The 18546-nt window shown below is 39.6% G+C and overlaps 1 protein-coding gene across 9 annotated transcripts in view; it reads left to right on the plus strand.

Annotated features, from left to right (window-relative positions):
• The window catches only part of Larp1b (La ribonucleoprotein 1B), a 91736-nt gene that overhangs the window by 12727 nt on the left and 60463 nt on the right, over window positions 1-18546 (plus strand). For 8 of the 9 annotated variants that reach the window (XM_077803503.1, XM_077803500.1, XM_077803501.1 and 5 more), the window contains 5 exons: window positions 518-658; window positions 4630-4773; window positions 5535-5700; window positions 10347-10491; window positions 13076-13250. In XM_077803503.1, coding sequence (XP_077659629.1) covers window positions 518-658; window positions 4630-4773; window positions 5535-5700; window positions 10347-10491; window positions 13076-13250 — 771 coding nt within the window. Of the gene's footprint in view, window positions 1-517; window positions 659-4629; window positions 4774-5534; window positions 5701-10346; window positions 10492-13075; window positions 13251-13762; window positions 14714-18546 lie in introns of those variants that run through there. The other variant, XM_026390901.2, reaches the window with a different exon arrangement.

Raw genomic sequence — 18546 nt, forward strand, 5'->3', positions numbered from 1 at the left:
TGGTAGTGTGTATTGTGTTTTTATTAGATAAACTGCATTTTCAAGCCTAGGACTTCAGTATTAGACAAGAGTAGTATATGTAGTAGTATATGTAACTTATTCATCAGAATTAAACAAAAAGTACCTGTTTTGCTTTTAGCAAAAGAATTCCAACAGTACTCTATTTTAAGTATTTTACTTTTTAGTTGTAGTTGGACACAATACCTTTATTTTATTTATTTTTATGTGGTGCAGAGGATAGAACCCAGGGTCTTGCACGTGCTAGGCAAGCACTCTACCACTGAGCTACAACCCCAGCACCTATCACTGGCTTTTAACTTAAGTTTTAGAAATATTTACAAAAATAAGTTTATCAAGGATCTAATTCAGAAGGAAGAAGATTGTTTTGTACTCTACAAATAATCCCTTTAAAGGCAAATTAAATCATTTGCTTAGATAAAATTCACATACTTTCAGATTTGCAAACGTTTAGTGAAAATTATGCGTTGTTTTATGATTTTATTTTGTTCTCTTCAAGCTAATAAACACAAGTGGGTACCACTGCACTTAGACGATGTAAGACCAGAGAGTCAAGAGAGACCTGGATCCCGGAACAGCTCTCGGTGTCAACCTGAAGCAAATAAGTCATCCCATAATAACAGGAGAAATGACACACGAAGTAAGTCACAGTCTAGATAAGAGGACTTTGGAGAGCTTGGTGTTGGTGCTCAACTGTCTATAGCACAGTCCCTTTGAGAGTAGAGTGCTCACATGTGGCCCTCTAACCCCAGCATCCCCAGTGTATTCCATAAGCACAGGATAACCATAGCACAGTTAACAACAATGGAACTTAATGCTTATACAGTGGGACTTTTTACAGGTAGATTTTCCCAGTGACAGATAATTGACTTGTTTTTACTCCCCCCCCCCCCAACTCCAGTACTGGGAATTGAACTCAGTGTGTTTTACTACTGAACTATATCCCCAGTTTTTCTTTTTCTTTCATTTTGAGTAAGAGTCTTGCTAAGTGGTTGAAGCCGACCTTGAACTTTAGATCCTCCTGCCTCAGCCTCCCAAGTTGCTGCACTTTTCACTAACCATGAACAGAGCTTGGTGCTGATAACGCCAAGGTCTCGGGTTCATTCCCCGTATGGGCCACCAATTGCCGCAGTCTGGCTGGGCACAAACCACGAGCCACTGAAGCAGGAACTCCACAGCGCTCCTCCAGGAACTGGTCACCGGAAATATCTCCTCCGGAAATCCCTCCTCCTGTACTTCCCCAACCAATGGGAACTCTCGGGGAATCCCCATGAGAACTCCAAAGTAGCACGAGAACTCAAAAGTAGCAAGTAGCGGCCAAGGCGGATAGTAATCCCTCGCCTGTCAACCAATACTGTTTGCAAAATGCCAGGGGCCATACAGACTCGGCCGTGGCTCTCAGCAATGAACAGTGATGCTATGAACATTGTAAAATAGGTCCATTTGTGAAATATGTGTGGACATATTTGGTCACTTAAGTCCCAGTGAGTATATTACTCAATCCTATAGTAAATTAGCTGGCTTTCGTCACCATAGTGAAATACCTGGCTCAGCCTACTTCTGAAGTAAGGAGGTTAATTTTGGCTAGTTGTGGAGGTTCATGTCCAAGATTGGTGGCCCCATTGGTTAGAGTCTCTGGGGAGGGCTGCACGTCAGTGGGGAGCACAAGTCAGAGAGAGTGGTGATGCCTACAGCCAGGAAACGGGAAGGCTGGGCTTCCATAGTCCCTTCCAGGGCATCTCCTCAGTGACCTGAGGACCTCCCAGTGGTGTGACTGAGACTAAACCTTTAGACATTTAGGACGTTAAGCATTCAGATTAACACATGGAATGCTTGTTATTGTTTTTTATGGTTGGAATGGAACCCAGGGCCTTGTACATGATAGGCAAGTGCTCTACCACCGAGCTACATCTGTAAATTTTGTGAACAAGGTCTGAGTTGCTGAGGCTGGCCTTAAACTTGTGGTCCTCCTGCCTCAGCTATCCAAGTGGCTGAAATTACAGAGCACCACTCTGCCTGGCTTAGAATATTTTTCTGCTATATTGTATGTGTAATTATCTATATTTTGCTTTGGGTTGATTGCTTTGTCTCAGTATTTTTTTTTTAGCATGTTCTTCTTTGATTCTTTTAGGTATACATCAGGTAATGAGAGCTAGGGATTGATTGATTCCTTTATTCGTAGAAATACTTGATAGTTTTTTCTAAAGCATCACATCAGGAATGAAATGTCTGGGTCCTTTACTGTTGGTCCCATGAAGACTAAGTTGATTGGGATGTCGTTAGCCTTATTCACTTGTTAGAAAGTGGGGCGCTGGGGGGCTGGGGTTTAGCTTAGAGGCAGAGCACTTGCCTAGCATGCGTGAGGCACTGGTTTCGATCTTCAGCACCACATTAAAAAAATAAATAAAATAAAGTCCACCTATAACTAAAAACAAATAAATACTTATTTAAAAAAAAAAAAAGAAGAAAGAAAAGAATGGGCGCTGTGGCACATGCCTATAATCCCAGTGGCTCAGGAGGCTGAGGCTGAAGGATTACATGTTCAAAGCCAGCCTCAGCAAAAAGAGAGGTGCTAAGCAACTCAGTGAGACCCTGTCTCTAAATAAAATACAAAACAGGACTGGGGGTGGAGCTCAGGTGAGTGCCCCTGAGTTCAATCCCCATACCCCTCCCCCAAAAAAAGAAGGGAAAAAAAAGGTGGCCCCTCAGGCTTGCACTTCATGGTTTTATTTCATTAAAGATCATTCTGCAGCCACTCCATGTGCAAATCCCAGTGACTGGGGAGGCTGAGGCAGGAGGCTCAGAAGTTAGCAGCCAGCCTGGTAAATTCAGACCTTTCTCAAGCACAGTAATAAAACTGGGGATGTAGCTTCTTGGTAAAGTACTTGACTAGCATGCATGGAATCTTGGGTTCAATTCCCAGCACTGTAAAAAAAAAGAAAAAGGAAAAAGAAAGAATTATATTAGAAGAACTTTAAACAAACAAACAAACAAAAAACGATTGAAAGGAGCCAGGCTCGATGGCACATGTGTGCAAACCTAGAGACTTGGGAGGCTGAAGCAAGAGGATCAAAAGTTTAAGGCCAGACTTGAAAAGTTAGCAAGACCCTCTCTAAAAATAAAAAGGAATGAAGCTCAGTGATAGAGCACCCCTGGTTCAATCACCATTACTGGTGTGGGGGGTGGACACAGAAAGGATTACACAATGAATACTTGCTAGCCAGTCTCGTTCTAGTAATTTTGCTGGGTTTTGCTGTGCTTAATTCCTTCATCTGCTAAATCATGTGCAAGATACCATACTTCCTCAGTGACATCAAAGAGAAAGTACTCTGTAAGAAAAGGAACACTACTTTCTTAGTACCATATAAATAATCTAGTCAGTAGTTAGATTTTATTTCTTATTTGTTCACAAAATACTACTTTAAAAAATCTTTAAAATCTCATTTAAGATTTTGCTATTCTGATATTAAAGGACACTTTTAATAAAATTAAGATTTTATTGTTAAATATTGATTATGTAAGAAAATGTATATATAAAGTTACAAAGAGTTATATATTGTATTCTTATACAATGAACACTGGAAACTTAGCATTCTGTTTAAGAGACATGTTAGCAGGGACATAACATGTAATCCCAGTGACTCAGGAGGTCAAGGCAGGATTGCAAGCTCAAGTTCATCCTGGGCAACTTAGACCCTGATAGCTCAGTGGTAAAGTGTCCTGGGTTCAGTACCCAATACCAAAAAACCAAAATCAAACAAACAAAAAAACCTCCCTATGTGGGCTTTGCAGTTTTATTCAACACTCTCCCATCTCAGAAAAAAATGAGATGGAATGTTAAAACTTTTGAAATTGCCTTGCAGTTGGTGAGGGTGCAGGGCATGTAAAGGAATTAAACATGGCGGGGGTGGGGGGAGAAGAAGAAATCGCTGTGCAGTATGACTCTCCTGACACGTTCTTTGGCAGTAATTTTTTTACTCTTAATTTCCTGATGTGTTCATGCTTATTAGTTGTGTTGCTGTAATTCATCTGTTTTCTTTCCCTCTGCTTAAGGGCGTTTCACTATTCTTATAAAATGTGTTTTACTGTTTCTGGACATTTGTATCTTGCTATTGTTTTGGTACTGGGTATTGAACCCTGGGGCTCTTTACCCCTGCCCTTTTTGTTTTTGAGACAGCAGTTACTAAGGCTAGCCTTGAACTTGTAAGCCTCTTGCTTCAGCCTCCCAAGCCACTGTGATCACTGGTGTCTGGCACCAGAGACGTAATTTTTTTTGTTTTGAGGATTGAACCCACACCCAGGGGCACTTTACCACTGAGCTATATCTCCAGCTCTTTCTAAAATTTTGAGACAAGTTCTTGCTCAGTTGCAGAGATTGGCTTCAAATTTGCAATACTCCTTCCTGAACCTTCCAAGTTGCTGGAATTACAGGTGGAACCAGAGAGATTTTTTGACAGGTTCCTATTGAATCTCTTTAAATGTGTATCTTTCTGAAGACTGCCTGGCTACTGTCATCTAGTTACCCAGTGGGTGAAAGTGATTACTGTGTTTTCATAAATATAAACATGTTTTTTACAGCCAATTGAAATGTTAAACATTTTATTTTTAAAGGTTGGAGGCGAGACAGAGAAAAAAGAGATGATCAGGATGAAGTGTCCAGTGTGAGGAGTGAGGGGGGTCACATCCGAGGTTCCTTCAGAGGTCGAGGAAGAGGACGGGGACGGGGAAGAGGACGAGGCAGAGGAAACCCTCGAGGTATGCCTTGATTTTTGTTTTGTTAAATTTGATGAGCTTGGGGTAAAATCAAAGAGCAAGCCTTCTGGTTTTTTTTTTTTTTTTTTTTTTTTTTAAAGAGGGAGAGAGAGAGAATTTTTCAATATTTGTTTTTAGTTTTCAGCGGACACAACATCTTTGTTTATTTGTGGTGCTGAGGATTGAACCCGGGCTGCACGCATGCCAGGCGATCCCGCTACCGCTTGAGCCACATCCCCAGCCCAAGCCTTCTGTTTTTCAAATTATCCTTTTTTGTTACTTTTTTTGGTCTGATAATAAAAATGGATTAAACTCGGGGGCAGTTTACCTCAGAGCCACATCCCCAGTCTATTTTACTTTTGATTTTGAGACAGGGTCTCCCTAAGTTGCTCAGCCTCTTGAGTGGCTGGGGATTATAGGCATGTGCCACTGTTCCTGTCAAGGTTTTATGTTGGTTATTGGCTCAGTATGTCGATTTTTGTTTTTTGTGTGTTTTTGTATCAGAGGTTGAGCCCAGGGGTGCTTAACCACTAAGCCACTTCCCATTTTACCTTTTATTTTAAGATGATCTCCTTAAGTTGCCTGGGCCTTCACTGAGTTGCTGATGCTGGCTTTGAACTTGCAATTTTCCTGCCTCAGCCTTCAGAACCACTGGGATTGTAGGCATGAACCATCACACCCAGCTGGATTTTTATTAACGAATTCTTCCCTTTTTTTTATTTTAAAATTTATGATTACATTTCTTTTTCTTTCTTTCCATCAAGTAAACTTTGATTATTCGTATGGTTACCGAGAACATGGTGAAAGGACGGATCAGCCATTTCAAACAGAAATTAACACCAGTATGATGTATTACTATGATGACGGTACGGGTGTTCAGGTGTATCCTGTGGAAGAAGCATTGCTTAAAGAGTATATTAAGCGTCAAATGTAAGTTGATGTGTGATTTAGGCAAATAGTAAAGTCTGTTGCAATAACAAACTTTAATATTATTGATAATGAATGTTAAACATTTTCTAACCTATTAGTAAAAGTTGAAGAATGTTAACTTATATTTTTTAAGGAAATATTAGTAAAATAGGTTAAGTATTTTTTAAAAAGTCACATTTTGATCATGTTCATGTGTTGCCTGCATTCTGATTAGATATTTCTCTGCTTAAAGGATATTAAAATGTCATTGCATAATATGACTATATATGTAAATGTAAAGCTTTCTTCTATATGTTATTTGAAATGAAACAGGTGAAACTTGGATGAAATTTGGATTATTATTTGCAAATATTTTCACATTAAAATTTACAAGTGACAAAAATAGTGGCAGATATCTTTTGATTTCTTAGCAGTTGATACCTTTTGATATCCTTAGCAGTTGACTTCTAAATTCTGAGGCTTTTTTTTTTTTTTAACCTTTGAAGTTCTTTCTTTGTGACACTTACTAAAGGGGACTGTTGCTTCTATTCTGCAAGGTCATATCTTGCTCACAGTAGTTGCTTCCTGAGTGCTGAATTTGAAGTCAGAAGAATATTGGTTCTCTTGTTAAGAGAAAAACCCTCTGCATATTACCATTGTATAGGGTATTCTGCATATTTATACAGTATGTTTGTTTATTTATTTATTTTTTTTAAAGAGAGAGTGAGAGAGGAGAGAGAGAGAGAGTTTTTAATATTTATTTTTTAGTTCTCGGCGGACACAACATCTTTGTTGGTATGTGGTGCTGAGGCTCGAACCTGGGGCCGCACGCATGCCAGGCGAGCGCGCTACTGCTTGAGCCACATCCCCAACCCAATACAGTGTGTTTATGTAGTGGCAAGGAGAAAACCTTCTCATGTGATTTGCATTAACCAATTTAAGTGGTTTTTTTATCCTGACAAGGTGAAGGAAGAACGGCTATTTTTGAAAGGGCACAAGCTTTTAAAAAATACCTATTTTAGTTTAAGAAAGAAAATGAACCCTGTTTTATTACTAGAAAATGATGATGTCAGCATTTGCTGGCCCCTCCCAGGACACCTTCATGGTGGATTGGGTTGGCTTACAACGTGGAGCAACATGTTTATTTTGTTCTTGCTTCTTTTGTTACAGTTGACGCAAACACTGAAGAAAAGGGCCAGACACTGGGCAGAAAGTGCCTGGCCTGTGGCTATCAACTTTGTACCATTATTCCTGTCCTTTTTGTAACTCTTGGCTGCCAGGTCCCTTGTGAGACCTGACACTGGACTTGCAGCTCTGTGTCAGGACCCTCAGCCTCCAGTGTGCTCATACACATGAGGGAGGAGCAGAGCCACTTCAGCGTTGGCAGTTTGTCATGCATTGTAGAATGCAGAGCTTCTCAGATAGGACACCCAGCAAAACGCCCGACGTCGCGTTAGTTTGTTGGTGGTTTCAGCACCAGGGCTTTGGGTGCATATTAGTGAAGCACCAGGTTTAGGGTGGCTTGTCCTGTTAGCATTCTTTGATTTGTAGGTCCAGCTTTGAGGACTCATCCTGTGACTTTTGTCATTGAGGTGTCTAATATAGTATGTGCAGAGGCTGATGGGGGTTAGATGTTGTGTTTTGTTTTGTTTTGAGATGTCATGTATAAAAGTCTACCTCACACTTGTAGGAGAATGATATTAAATGTATTTTACTGGACTGGGGATTGGACTCAGGAGCTGACTCATGAGACAAGTGCTCTGCAACTGAAGTGCTGTTTTCTCGGCTCTTCATTTTATATTGAGAACGGTGTATTGCTAAGTTGCTGTCCTTTAGCTTGGAAGTTCTTCTTTCTCAGCCTCCCTTAGTAGCTGGAATTATAGGCAAGTGCCACTGTGCCTGCGTGATATTTAGTATACTTGGAAGAAAAAGTCTTAACTATTCAGTCTCTCGTAGCTTTTTTATATCATTTTAAGTGAAAATTATATTTATTTTGATGTCAGAATGTTTGGATATTAATATTTTCATTGTTTGTTGGGGAAAATCTCATGCAGCATTCAGATTTAGAGGTTAGTATGTTTGCAGTCTACTAAAATGTTTTAAAATACTGTAGATAACTGATTTAAGAATGTATTTAGATATTATAGTCTTCAAAAGTATTATATTTGTAGGGAAGCTTGTTACTGACTTGGGGAAGTTTGAGTCTAAAAACAGTTGTAACTGGTGACTGTCAAATGTCTGTTTTAATGTCCACAATTTTAGAATTTCACCACATGTACTACATGCCTACCAGACTCTGTGAACAAATAGGGCTTTTGAGGCATAACAAAAATGAGAATGTTCATTTCTTCAGTCTTTAAGAATAAATGACTGGCTAGTGTTACTTTTTTTTTTTTTTTTTTTGTACCTGGGACTGAACTCAGGGGCACTCCACCACTGAGCCACATCCCCAGCCCTGTTTTGTATTTTATTTAGAGACCAGGTCTCACTGAGTTGCTTAGTGCCTTGTGGTTGTTGAGGCTGGCTTTGAAGTCAAAGTTAGAATTTGGCCTACATAGTTCAGAGTTATTTAGTCACTGAGTTTTACCCCCCAAAATATTAACTGGTGTGCTTCCTTGTAATTTGCCACCCTCCTTTGAAGATTTCCCATGATTTGGAAACAGTGTAGGATTAATAAACCATAAGCCTGTAGAGGACAGATTATCACTGATGTCATGGAGTATTGTGTACATTTTCTTCTGGTTATTGTCTTGCTCTGTTTAGAACCTTTATATTCTCTCTCTCTCTCTCTCTCTCTCTCTCTCTCTCTCTCTCTCTCTCCCTCCCTCCCTCCCTCCCTCCCTCCCTCCCTCCCTCCCCCTCTCTCCCTCTCCCCGGCCCCCCACACATTTTTTTGTACTTGGGATTGAACCTGAGCCACTATTATACCACTGAGGTATATCCCCAGTCCTCTTTGTTTTGAGACAGGGTCTTGCTGAGTTGCTGAGGGTCCTGTTAGGTTGCTGAGGCTGGCTGTGTGAACTTTTGATCCTTCTCCCTAAGTCTCCCAAGTAACTGGAATTATAGGCTTATGCTACTGTGCTGGGCCATAATCTTAATTCTCATTTTTCTATATGGAGGCTATTTAAATATGCATTTCTCAAAAGTATTATTATTAAATGTATTCTGAAGGTTAACTTTGTGTGTCAGATTTATAATTATTGATCATATTGGAAGATCATCTTTACATTTCTCTTTGGGGCAAGTTTAAGTGGGCCTATAGTTTTGTGAAGAAGGTATCTAAGCCTTTTCTGCATTTTTTTCTCCATGTACTTGATGGTGTCATTGATAATTGTGGTTAGTTATATTCTTTGCTTTCTTTTCCCTTTGTCCCTGCTGGGTATCAAACCCAGGGCCTCTGGCGTGCTAGGCAAGTGCTGTCCCACTGCACTGCATCCCCAGACTTTACTTTGAGTTGGGGTTTTGCTTAATTGCCTAGGCTGGTTTGACTTGGCATCGTCTTCCTTCACCTCTAAGGTAGATGGGATTGCAGGCTGTGCCACCTCGCCCTGCTCCCTCTTCACTCTCGTGCCTTACAGCTGTGTCTGGAAAGAAAGGAGGACTGGCGGGAGGAGGCTCAGTTGTAGAGAGCCCACTTGGCACGTGGAGGCTCTGAGTTCAGTCCCTAGAGACACATGTGGATCATTATTCACATATGAAATGATCAGTGTGTGTACACATGTGCTTGTGTTCAGTGAATGTTTTCTATGCACTGAATGATTACTAAGGTTCAAAAGTTATACATGATGTCAATATTTTGTCAATATAGAAAACAAAACTTCTGTACATTTGATTGTGAATTCAACAAAGGACACTTCCAATCCAATAATACGATTTTTGGGGCTGGGATTGTGGCTCAGTGGTAGAGCATTTGCCTAGCACATGTGAGGCCCTGGGTTTGATTCTCAGCACCACATAAAAATAAATAAATAGATAAATAAAGGTATTGTGTCCACCTTACAACTACAATTGACAAAATAAAAAATGAATATGATTCTTAGTGATTAAGGAAAAGCTGGGCTACAGTATGTTGACATATGTTTAGCTTTGTTAGTGTCTTAGTGAAATAGAGGTAGCTTTGTAGTGAAATTGTCACAGAATTTACTCATTAGTACTCAATTATTGATTTTCCCCCCACTGGGAATTGAACCCCGGGCCTTGTGTACGTGAGGTGCGCACCTCACTTCGGAGAGACACCCAGCCATTTTTTTCTTTATGTTGTTTTGAGACAGGGTCTTGCCATGTTGCCCAGGCTGACCGGCTGACTGGCTGACCTTGGACTTGGGATCTTCCTGCCTTAGCCACCCAAGTAGCTGGGATTACAATTTGCCACTGCACCTGGCTAATTTTTAAACTATTTTAAAGTAAAATGAGCTTTTCGTTCTTTGTGCTTAGGTAAAGCTGATCTGAATAGAAGGTAGTGCTGGTTTTATGGAAAATAATCAGTATTTAGAGTTTGTGGTTATCTTTTTATATTTGCCCTATTGTATTAGACCATCTATGTTATATCTTAGTTGTAATATGGTATTAATCAAATTAAAATATCCTGATAGCAGTTGATGATGATGATGGATATTTTTTGTCCTGTTGAATAAATGGATAAAATATGTGTTTGTTTCTCTTTTCAGTGAATATTACTTCAGTATAGAAAACTTGGAACGTGACTTCTTTCTTCGGAGAAAGATGGATGAGCAAGGTTTCCTGCCTATTTCCCTGATTGCTGGATTTCACCGAGTTCAGGCTCTCACCACAAACCTTAATCTCATTTTAGAGGTAATCATTCATTCAAAATAATCAGTACTTTTCATTCAGTATTCCTATGAACCTGCACTTGCTCTAAAAATAAAGTATTAAAGTTTGGTTTAAAAAAAAAATAGTAAGCCAGGTGTGGTCTTTCCCATCCGTTGTTCCAGCTGCTCTGAAGATCCCTTGAGCCTTGGAGGTGGAGACCATCCTGAGCAACAGAGTGAGACCTCTGTCTCAAAATAAATAAATGAAATGAAATAAGCTCAAGAGTTTGAAGTTGGCTAAAGCTCTGGACAGCATTTCATTACTTTCTTTCATTTTACAAAACCTAAATAAATGTCTGACACTGGGAGCCCCTCAAAGACTTGCTAATGCTGTTGCCACCTGTTTCAGACCCAGTCTTTCAAACTTGAACCTTTAACTTTGGTCCTTTTAATCTTCAGGATGATGTAAAGTACTGTGTATTCCCATTTAATAAAATACTGAGAATTTTTCCTATGCTATAGACAGGCTAATTTAAAACAGCATTTGAAGTTTGGCCAGAATGCTTTCCGCTTATCTGTCTTGTTTCTAGAAATGCTTTCAACATTTTTGTTTTTTCCTGTTTTTTTTTTTTAGAAATATGGCATTGAAATTGACCAATGTAGCTAATCCTGTCCCTTCACAACCCGGGCAACCATTGACCTCCCTTTGTTCCTGTAGTTTTGGTTTTCTAGAGTTAGCACATAGAGTTAGCATATTGCGGACAGTGTGTGATTCCTTGACTTGACTCATGCTGGTTGCTGCGTGTCACTAGTGTGCTCTTTGGTTTTGCTGACTGGTGCTCCACAGTGGGGTGTTCCACCGTTTGTCCACATCCTTGCTGGACTTTGAGGGCGGTCTTCAGTGTGGGAGCTTGTGAGTGAAGTCTGAAGATCTCTGTGTGAGTGTTTCTGTGTCTGTGGGGTGGCTGTTGTGACTGCTGGAATGTGCAGTAAGCGTGCTTGTCCTGAAGTGGCGCTGACAGTCTGTATTCTGAAGTGGCTTTATTCTTCTGCATTTCCACCATTAGTATTGAAACTCCTTATTCCACAGCTTCATCAGCCCTTGATATTGTCAGGTGTTATTTTTGGTCCTGGGGATTGAACCAAGGAGCACTTTACCCTGAGCTACATCCTCAGCCCTTTTCCATTTCTTGAGACAGGGTTTTGCTAAGTTGCTGAGGTTGAATTTGCCATCCTCTTGCCTCAGTCTCAATTATAGTCATGCACCACTGTGCCAGGGATCGTTTTTAAAATAATAAACATGTTGTAGTTTCTCATTACAGCTAATTTGTGTTTCCCTACTAACTGATGTTGTTGATCATCTTATATGGTCATCGGTAAACCTTACGTGTTGAAGTGTTTGTTCAAATCAGTGTGTTCAAAACATTTTATCAAAATGTTTTTAAAAGTAATTGTAAGAGTTCTTTATTCTGGATGCAAGTTTTTTTTTAATATGTATATTTTACAAGTATTTTTTTTCCTAGTCTTGGGCTTCTTTCTTTATTTTCTTAATAGAGTTCTACGAATAGCAAGGTTTTTTCCTTTGTTTTGTTTGTGGTACTGAGAACTAAAGCAGAGGCCTTCTACCACTGAGCTACATGGCCAGCCTTTTTATTTAAATTGAGGTTTTGATAAATTGCAGACTGGCCTCCAGCCTGTGATCCTCTTCCATCCCCCCTCCTGAGCTGCTGGAGTTACAGGTGTGCTCCACCACACCCAACTTGTTTTGTTCTTTTAAGAGACAGGGTCTTACTGAGTTGCTTAGCACCTCGCTTTTGCTGAGGCAGACTTTGAACTCACAATCCTCCTGCCTCAGCCTCCTGAGCTGCTGGGATTACAGGTGTGCGCCACCACGTCCAGCTTATTTTGTCTCTCTCTCTTTTTTTTTTAGTTGGACACAATATCTTTATTTATTTATTTTATGTGGTGCTGAGGATCGAACCCAGGAACTTGCACATGCTAGGCAAGCGCTCTACCACTGAGCCACAATCCCAGGCCCTTATTTTGTTCTTAATAGTTAATTCACAAGTTTTATTTGTTTTTGGTACTGTGGATTAATCTCAGCACCATAGAGCTATATACTCAGCCCTTTTAAAATTTCAAACTTCATCTTCCTGTCTTAGCTTCCCAGGTTGCTGGGATTACTGATGAGCACCACATCTGCACAGTTTCATGGATATTTTTAGAACCATGAACTGTAATATCTATCATCTGTTAACTTCAGATTTTGTAATTTTGGGGATTATTAAAAATACAAGATTTTTTGGCCTGTGGAGGTGGCTCAAGCAGTAATGCCCTTGCCTGGCACTCGTGGGGCACTGGGTTCCATCCTCAGCACCACATAAAAATAAAGATGTGTCCACCGAAAAAAAACTAAAAAAATATTTATATATAATATATATATATATATATAAATAAAAAAAATATATAAAAAATATATATATATAAAAAATATATATATATAAATATATATATATAATATATATATATATATATATATGTATTACAGAATTCTCTCTCTCTCAAAGAAATATATGAATTTCGATGAAAAAATAAGTTCTTTACTAGCTCAAAATTCTTATTGCTAGGCCCTGAAGGACAGCACAGAAGTAGAAGTTGTGGATGAGAAAATGAGGAAAAAGATAGAACCAGAAAAATGGCCAATCCCGGGCCCCCCTCCCAGAAGCGTACCACAGACTGACTTCTCTCGGCTGATCGATTGTCCGGAGTTTGTGCCAGGCCAAGCCTTTTGCTCACATACAGGTAATAGCTTGTCTTCTAGAAACAACAGGATAAGAGTGGGCTTCTTTGATCCATTTTACCTGTCTCTTGTTAGTTTATTTAGATTTAGTAGGAAAATTAAAGATAAACTATACGTGACTTTTAATCCTCCAAATCCTATTTACACTGTCTCCCACATGATTATTTAAATAGGGATCTGAGAATTATGGGTGAAGCTCTCTTGTTCTTGTTCTTAATTTTTTATGTGTACTTTGTCCTGTGTGGAGTTTTGACCTGTCTTCTTTTAATTTTGCTGAATGATTGTGGATACGTTGTGTCGATGTTCCCTGGGTAGGATTGAGCTAGTCTAATTGTTACACATGTGCTTTACCTTGTCTTGCAAAGACAGGTGACCCACATTCTAAAGCAGAATCGAGGTTTTCTTTAATTTGGTTGTGTTTAGAATTTCTCAAACCTGCTTTAGTGTTAAGGATTTTTCCTGGATCATTTTTAAGAAATTCCCTCTGGGAAAAAAATGTGCTTAAACTTTTCAGTCAGGGTGATGATCTACTGATGCCCTGGATGTCATCTGATGGGGATGTGCAGTGGAGCAGGTGGCTCACTGAAATGCATTGTAAATACTGGAACAAACCGGGCTGCAGAGATGGAAGCCACCAGACTGCCTTCCGTGTGAGAGTGTCCACTGCCGACCCTCGGGCAGCACGACAGTGGAGATGACCACCTCTGCCACGACGGAGACAGAGCCGGGGACCGCTGCTGGCATTCCAGGAGCTCCTGCCCTTTTCTGTGTGACTGGACTTAGACGGCGTGGCTACTTTTATTTGCGGGGGAAGCTAATTATTATCACTGTGGAAATACTGCAAGGTTCTGTCTTTTGTTTCCAGGCATATGTACTTGTGTCCAGGTCAATAAAGCAGAGAAAGAGAGGACTGCGTAGCCTTTCCCAGCTTGCCAGGCCCTTGGCTCTTGGTCTGCCCTTTGCCATGGTGAACATTGCATAACTCACATGTTGAGATGTTTCACATGGACTGTAAGATTTATTAATGTGGACATTTAAGGGGTAAGAAATTGAAGAAATAAACAAGGGTATTTTTTCCATTATTCTTCAAAATGTATTTTTGATACATCAGTATAAGTCCTGCCCGTCAGAAAAGCATTAATGATGGACAGTTTCACAGAAATTTTTATCTCATATTTCTTTGTCAGCCTTGTGCTTCTAATCGCAGCAAGCAACTTGGGGGCAAGTGTTTTAAAAAGTTGAAGAAATGTGACATTGTTTGTTTGTTTGTTTTTTTAAAGATATAATGGCTGATTGTAAAAGTTAGATTTATTTATTGTGTAAACTTGGGTCCAAGATGACATTTTTAACCAGCTTATGAACAATCATTGGTAAGTTGGATAATATAGAAAATACTTTTTCCACAGGGATAGTTAATTTAGGTCAGTCAAGTTGGTGATGCCTGTCCATTAACCATTTATGTATTATTAATAAAATTACAAGAATAAAATCATAATGTTTTGTATATTTTTGTGTTTTTTAACATGCACTCAGATGGATGCACATACATATTTTCTTTCTGCACAAACATCAGTGTGTATTAAGTCAATGTCGTACATTTTAGTTTTTTTTATCTTACACGTCAGAAACCAGGTAGCAAATAAAATGAGAATTTTCTTAGAATTATGCTTTCATATTAAGTCATAGAAATAAATATGCAGATCACTTTTTTCCACAAATCCTTAGATTTCTGACCTTGGGATAAGAAAGCCTAGTTTCCTGGAGTCGGTGGAGACGTGGAGCCCTGGGCAGTGTGTGTCCCCACAGGTGGAGAACAGTGGAGGCATTTCATGTCCCTTTCCTTTCAATTAGGAGACCTTAAACTTCAGAAAGGACCCTTGACACATGCCTCTGAGGAGCTGGAAATGTGACATTTAATACCCTTCATCGGCTGCTGTTTTCCCTCTGTGGAGGTGGCCTTGTGTACCATGGGTTGACCTTGGCACTGAGCAGAAGACCTCGGTGCCCCCTGCGGGGTGGATTGTGGCCATGAAGCAGCTGCTTTTGCAGTGTGTCCTGCTCTGCTCTGGATGTGCTGCCGCACCATCCACCCTTAAAGAACGTGCCCATCCACAAAGAGGTCAGAGACCTGGACATCTTGGGCTTTTTTTTGTTGTTTTTTTTTTTCTTTTTTTCTTTTTTTAATGTGTGAGACGATCTCCTGGTTTTTGAGTAACAAACTGGGATTTCCTTAAGTGTCTAAATAATTTTTGTCTATACAAATTTTAATGTCAGATAATCCAAATCATTTTTAAGTTCATTTCCTCTTGGAAGATGAGGTGTTTGCAGCTATCTTTGACTTTAACTGATGTATAGTTTGAAATCTTCATTGTAGAAGAAAATATGGGTGCAAAAAGCCATGCAGGGCGTATGTATGCCATAAGTGTCATAACATGAAACCTGTGAAGTCTCACTAAGACTTTCAAGCTTAAAGAACATTTAGAGATGATTATTTAACAAGCTGTTAGGCTGGTGTTAAAAGATTAAATTTCTACACAAAAAATAGTAGCTAGTGATTTCCCTGCCCTGTGCCAGGTGCTGTGGTTTATACTAATTTCGTTAATTCTCAAACAATAGTTGTATAAGCAACTGAGTCAGTCCCCAAATATTGTCAGTGGGATAGAGGTTTTCTAGTTTTAAAGCTTTATTCACTGTGTGAACAGAGAAAACTGATGATATTAGAGAATTCCCTGGAAATGTTTTTCCCATTCCACCAGCACCCTCAGCGTGACAATCTCCCCGTGTTTCGCTACTACTTTTGTGAATGAATTGGCAAAGGTGTGCCACTAAAAAAACTGTAGAGCAGCCTTGTCCAAGAAATATGTGAACCATACATGTAATCCCAAAAATTTTAGTAGCCTTAAAAGCATAAGACAATTTTATTAAAATTATTATTTTTTTATGGGCTGGGGATGTGGCTCGAGCGGTAGCGCACTCGCCTGACGTGCGTGCAGCCCGGGTTCGATCCTCAGCACCACATACCAACAAAGATGTTGTGTCCGCTGAAAACTAAGAAATAAATATTAAAAAAATTCTCTCTCTCACAAAAAATAGAATTAACTTTTAAAGACAGTTAATTTTAATAATATTTTTATAGAGATTTTAATTTAGCAACATGTTCAAATATTACAGCATACGGCCAATAAGGGGTGGTAACAGGTCTTTCCTGGTATGTGTGCTACACTGGTCCTGAGCACATTTCAGGTATGCAGTGGCTGCCTAGAGCTAATGCCTATCGTATTGAACAGGAGGAGTTGGAGAACTTCTATAAAACACAATACCACTGGTCCATGGGGAAGAGCCCAAGGTCGTCTGATTTCTGCCATAGAGATTGAAGTAAAACCTGGAACAGTCTCTCACTGGGTCCTGTCATGTGCCTTGAATTTAGTGAATAAAAGGATTGTTGGTGTTAGTTTCAGCTTTCTGCAAGTAACATTTTAGCATTGTGGCGTTTTCAGTAATCTGACTTGGATGGGTAAATAAGTGATGCTCCAGCAAACATTCTAAAATAAATTTTGTGTATACTTAGTTTTACATATTGCTGAATGTGTTTTTAAAAAATATTTATTTTTTTGGGCTGGGGATGTGGCTCAAGTGGTAGCGAGCTCGCCTGGCATGCGTGCGGCCCAGGTTCGATCCTCAGCACCACATACAAACAAAGATGTTGTGTCTGCCGCGCTTGCCTCGATCCTCAGCACCACATAAATAAATAAAACGAAGGTATTGTGTCCATCTACGACTAAAAATCGGAAAAAAAAAAGCATGGGGAATTTAAAAAATATATATATTTTAGTTGTACCTTTATTTTATTAATTTTTATATGGTGCTAAGGATCTAAGCCTCACACATGCTAGGCAAGTGCTGTACCGCTGAGCCACAACCCCAGCCCCAACAGCATGTGTTTTTTAAAACGCTGTCTAAAGCAAGTCCATGGTGCATCTTTTGATACAGGATGAAAATATAACTTAAAACACACTTTAAAAATCCTTGTTCAAAGTGAGTCCACATTGCATCTTCTGACCTAGGTATGAAAATATAACATTTAAATATTCTTTCTTTTTTGAAAAAGTACTTGTTAAAATAATAAACAATTTGGTCAGTTCTGATGGCACATGCCTGTCATCCCAGCTACTTATGAGACTGAGGCAGGAGGGTCACAAGTTGGAGGTCAGCTTGGGCAACTTAGCAAGACCCTGTCTCCAAATAAATTTTAAAAAGGGCTGGAGATGTAACTCGGTGATAAAGCATCCCGGGGTTTTATCTTAGCACCAAGACAAAATAAGTAAAAAGTTGAATTTAACTTGTAGAGTATATATTAAAATAAGTTAGCAGAAGTGATAGTGTGGAGGTTTAAAAAAAAAAAAAAGGCCTTTGAATTCTCTGTGTTGTTTTGTTTTGTTTTGGTACCAGAGATTGAACCAGGGGTATTAGCCACTGAGCCATATCCCTAGCCCACCTACTTGCTCTTTATTTTAGGGCCTCACTAAATTGCTGAGGCTGGCTTTGAATTTTGCAATCTTGCCTCGGCCTCCCAAGCTGCTGGAATTACAGTCATGCCATACACCCAATTAAAGTCTCTGTTTTTAAGTGTTTTCTTTTTTCAAAAATATTTTTTAATATTTTTTTATTTGTTCAAATCAGTTACACATGAGAGCAGAATACCCTTTAATTCATTATACACAAATGGAGAGTTTTTAAGTGTTTTAAGCATCTTAGAGCTGTGCACTTTAATGTGGTGACACTGTTTCTCCGTTTTGCAGTGTTCGGTCTGAGCCAGGGTAGGCAGCAGGACCCTGGTGTGGGGAAGCGAACATGGATAAGCCAAGGGAATGTGAAGAAGAGGGGGAGTGGCTGCTCTGACTTAGGTCCTACCTAAACACCTTGGATAAAATATGCATTTAGACTGTGGCTTAATAACATTGAGATTCCACAATTATAATTTATATTTTTTAGTCCAAATTTCACAACTTGATTGCCAAATAGACTTTCTGGCTCGCAGATTCTTGAGAAGTTAGAGTGGACATGAGCTCTGCGCAGGGGTTGGTGGCATTATTTCAGCGGGTTCACTTTTGAATATATTTGTGTGCATGTGTGTGTTGACAAAGACTGACCCAGGGTGTGGCCATGCTAGGCAGGCAGTCTGCCAGTGAGCTGCATCCCCAGCCCTTGGATAAATATTATAATCACTCCATGTTTGAAAGTCACTGGGAAGATTTTAGCTTAATTTCACAGATTGAGATTGATTTATCAAACCAACAT

This window comes from Urocitellus parryii, chromosome 10, assembly GCF_045843805.1.
Source record: "Urocitellus parryii isolate mUroPar1 chromosome 10, mUroPar1.hap1, whole genome shotgun sequence".
Taxonomy (NCBI): Eukaryota; Metazoa; Chordata; class Mammalia; order Rodentia; family Sciuridae; genus Urocitellus; species Urocitellus parryii.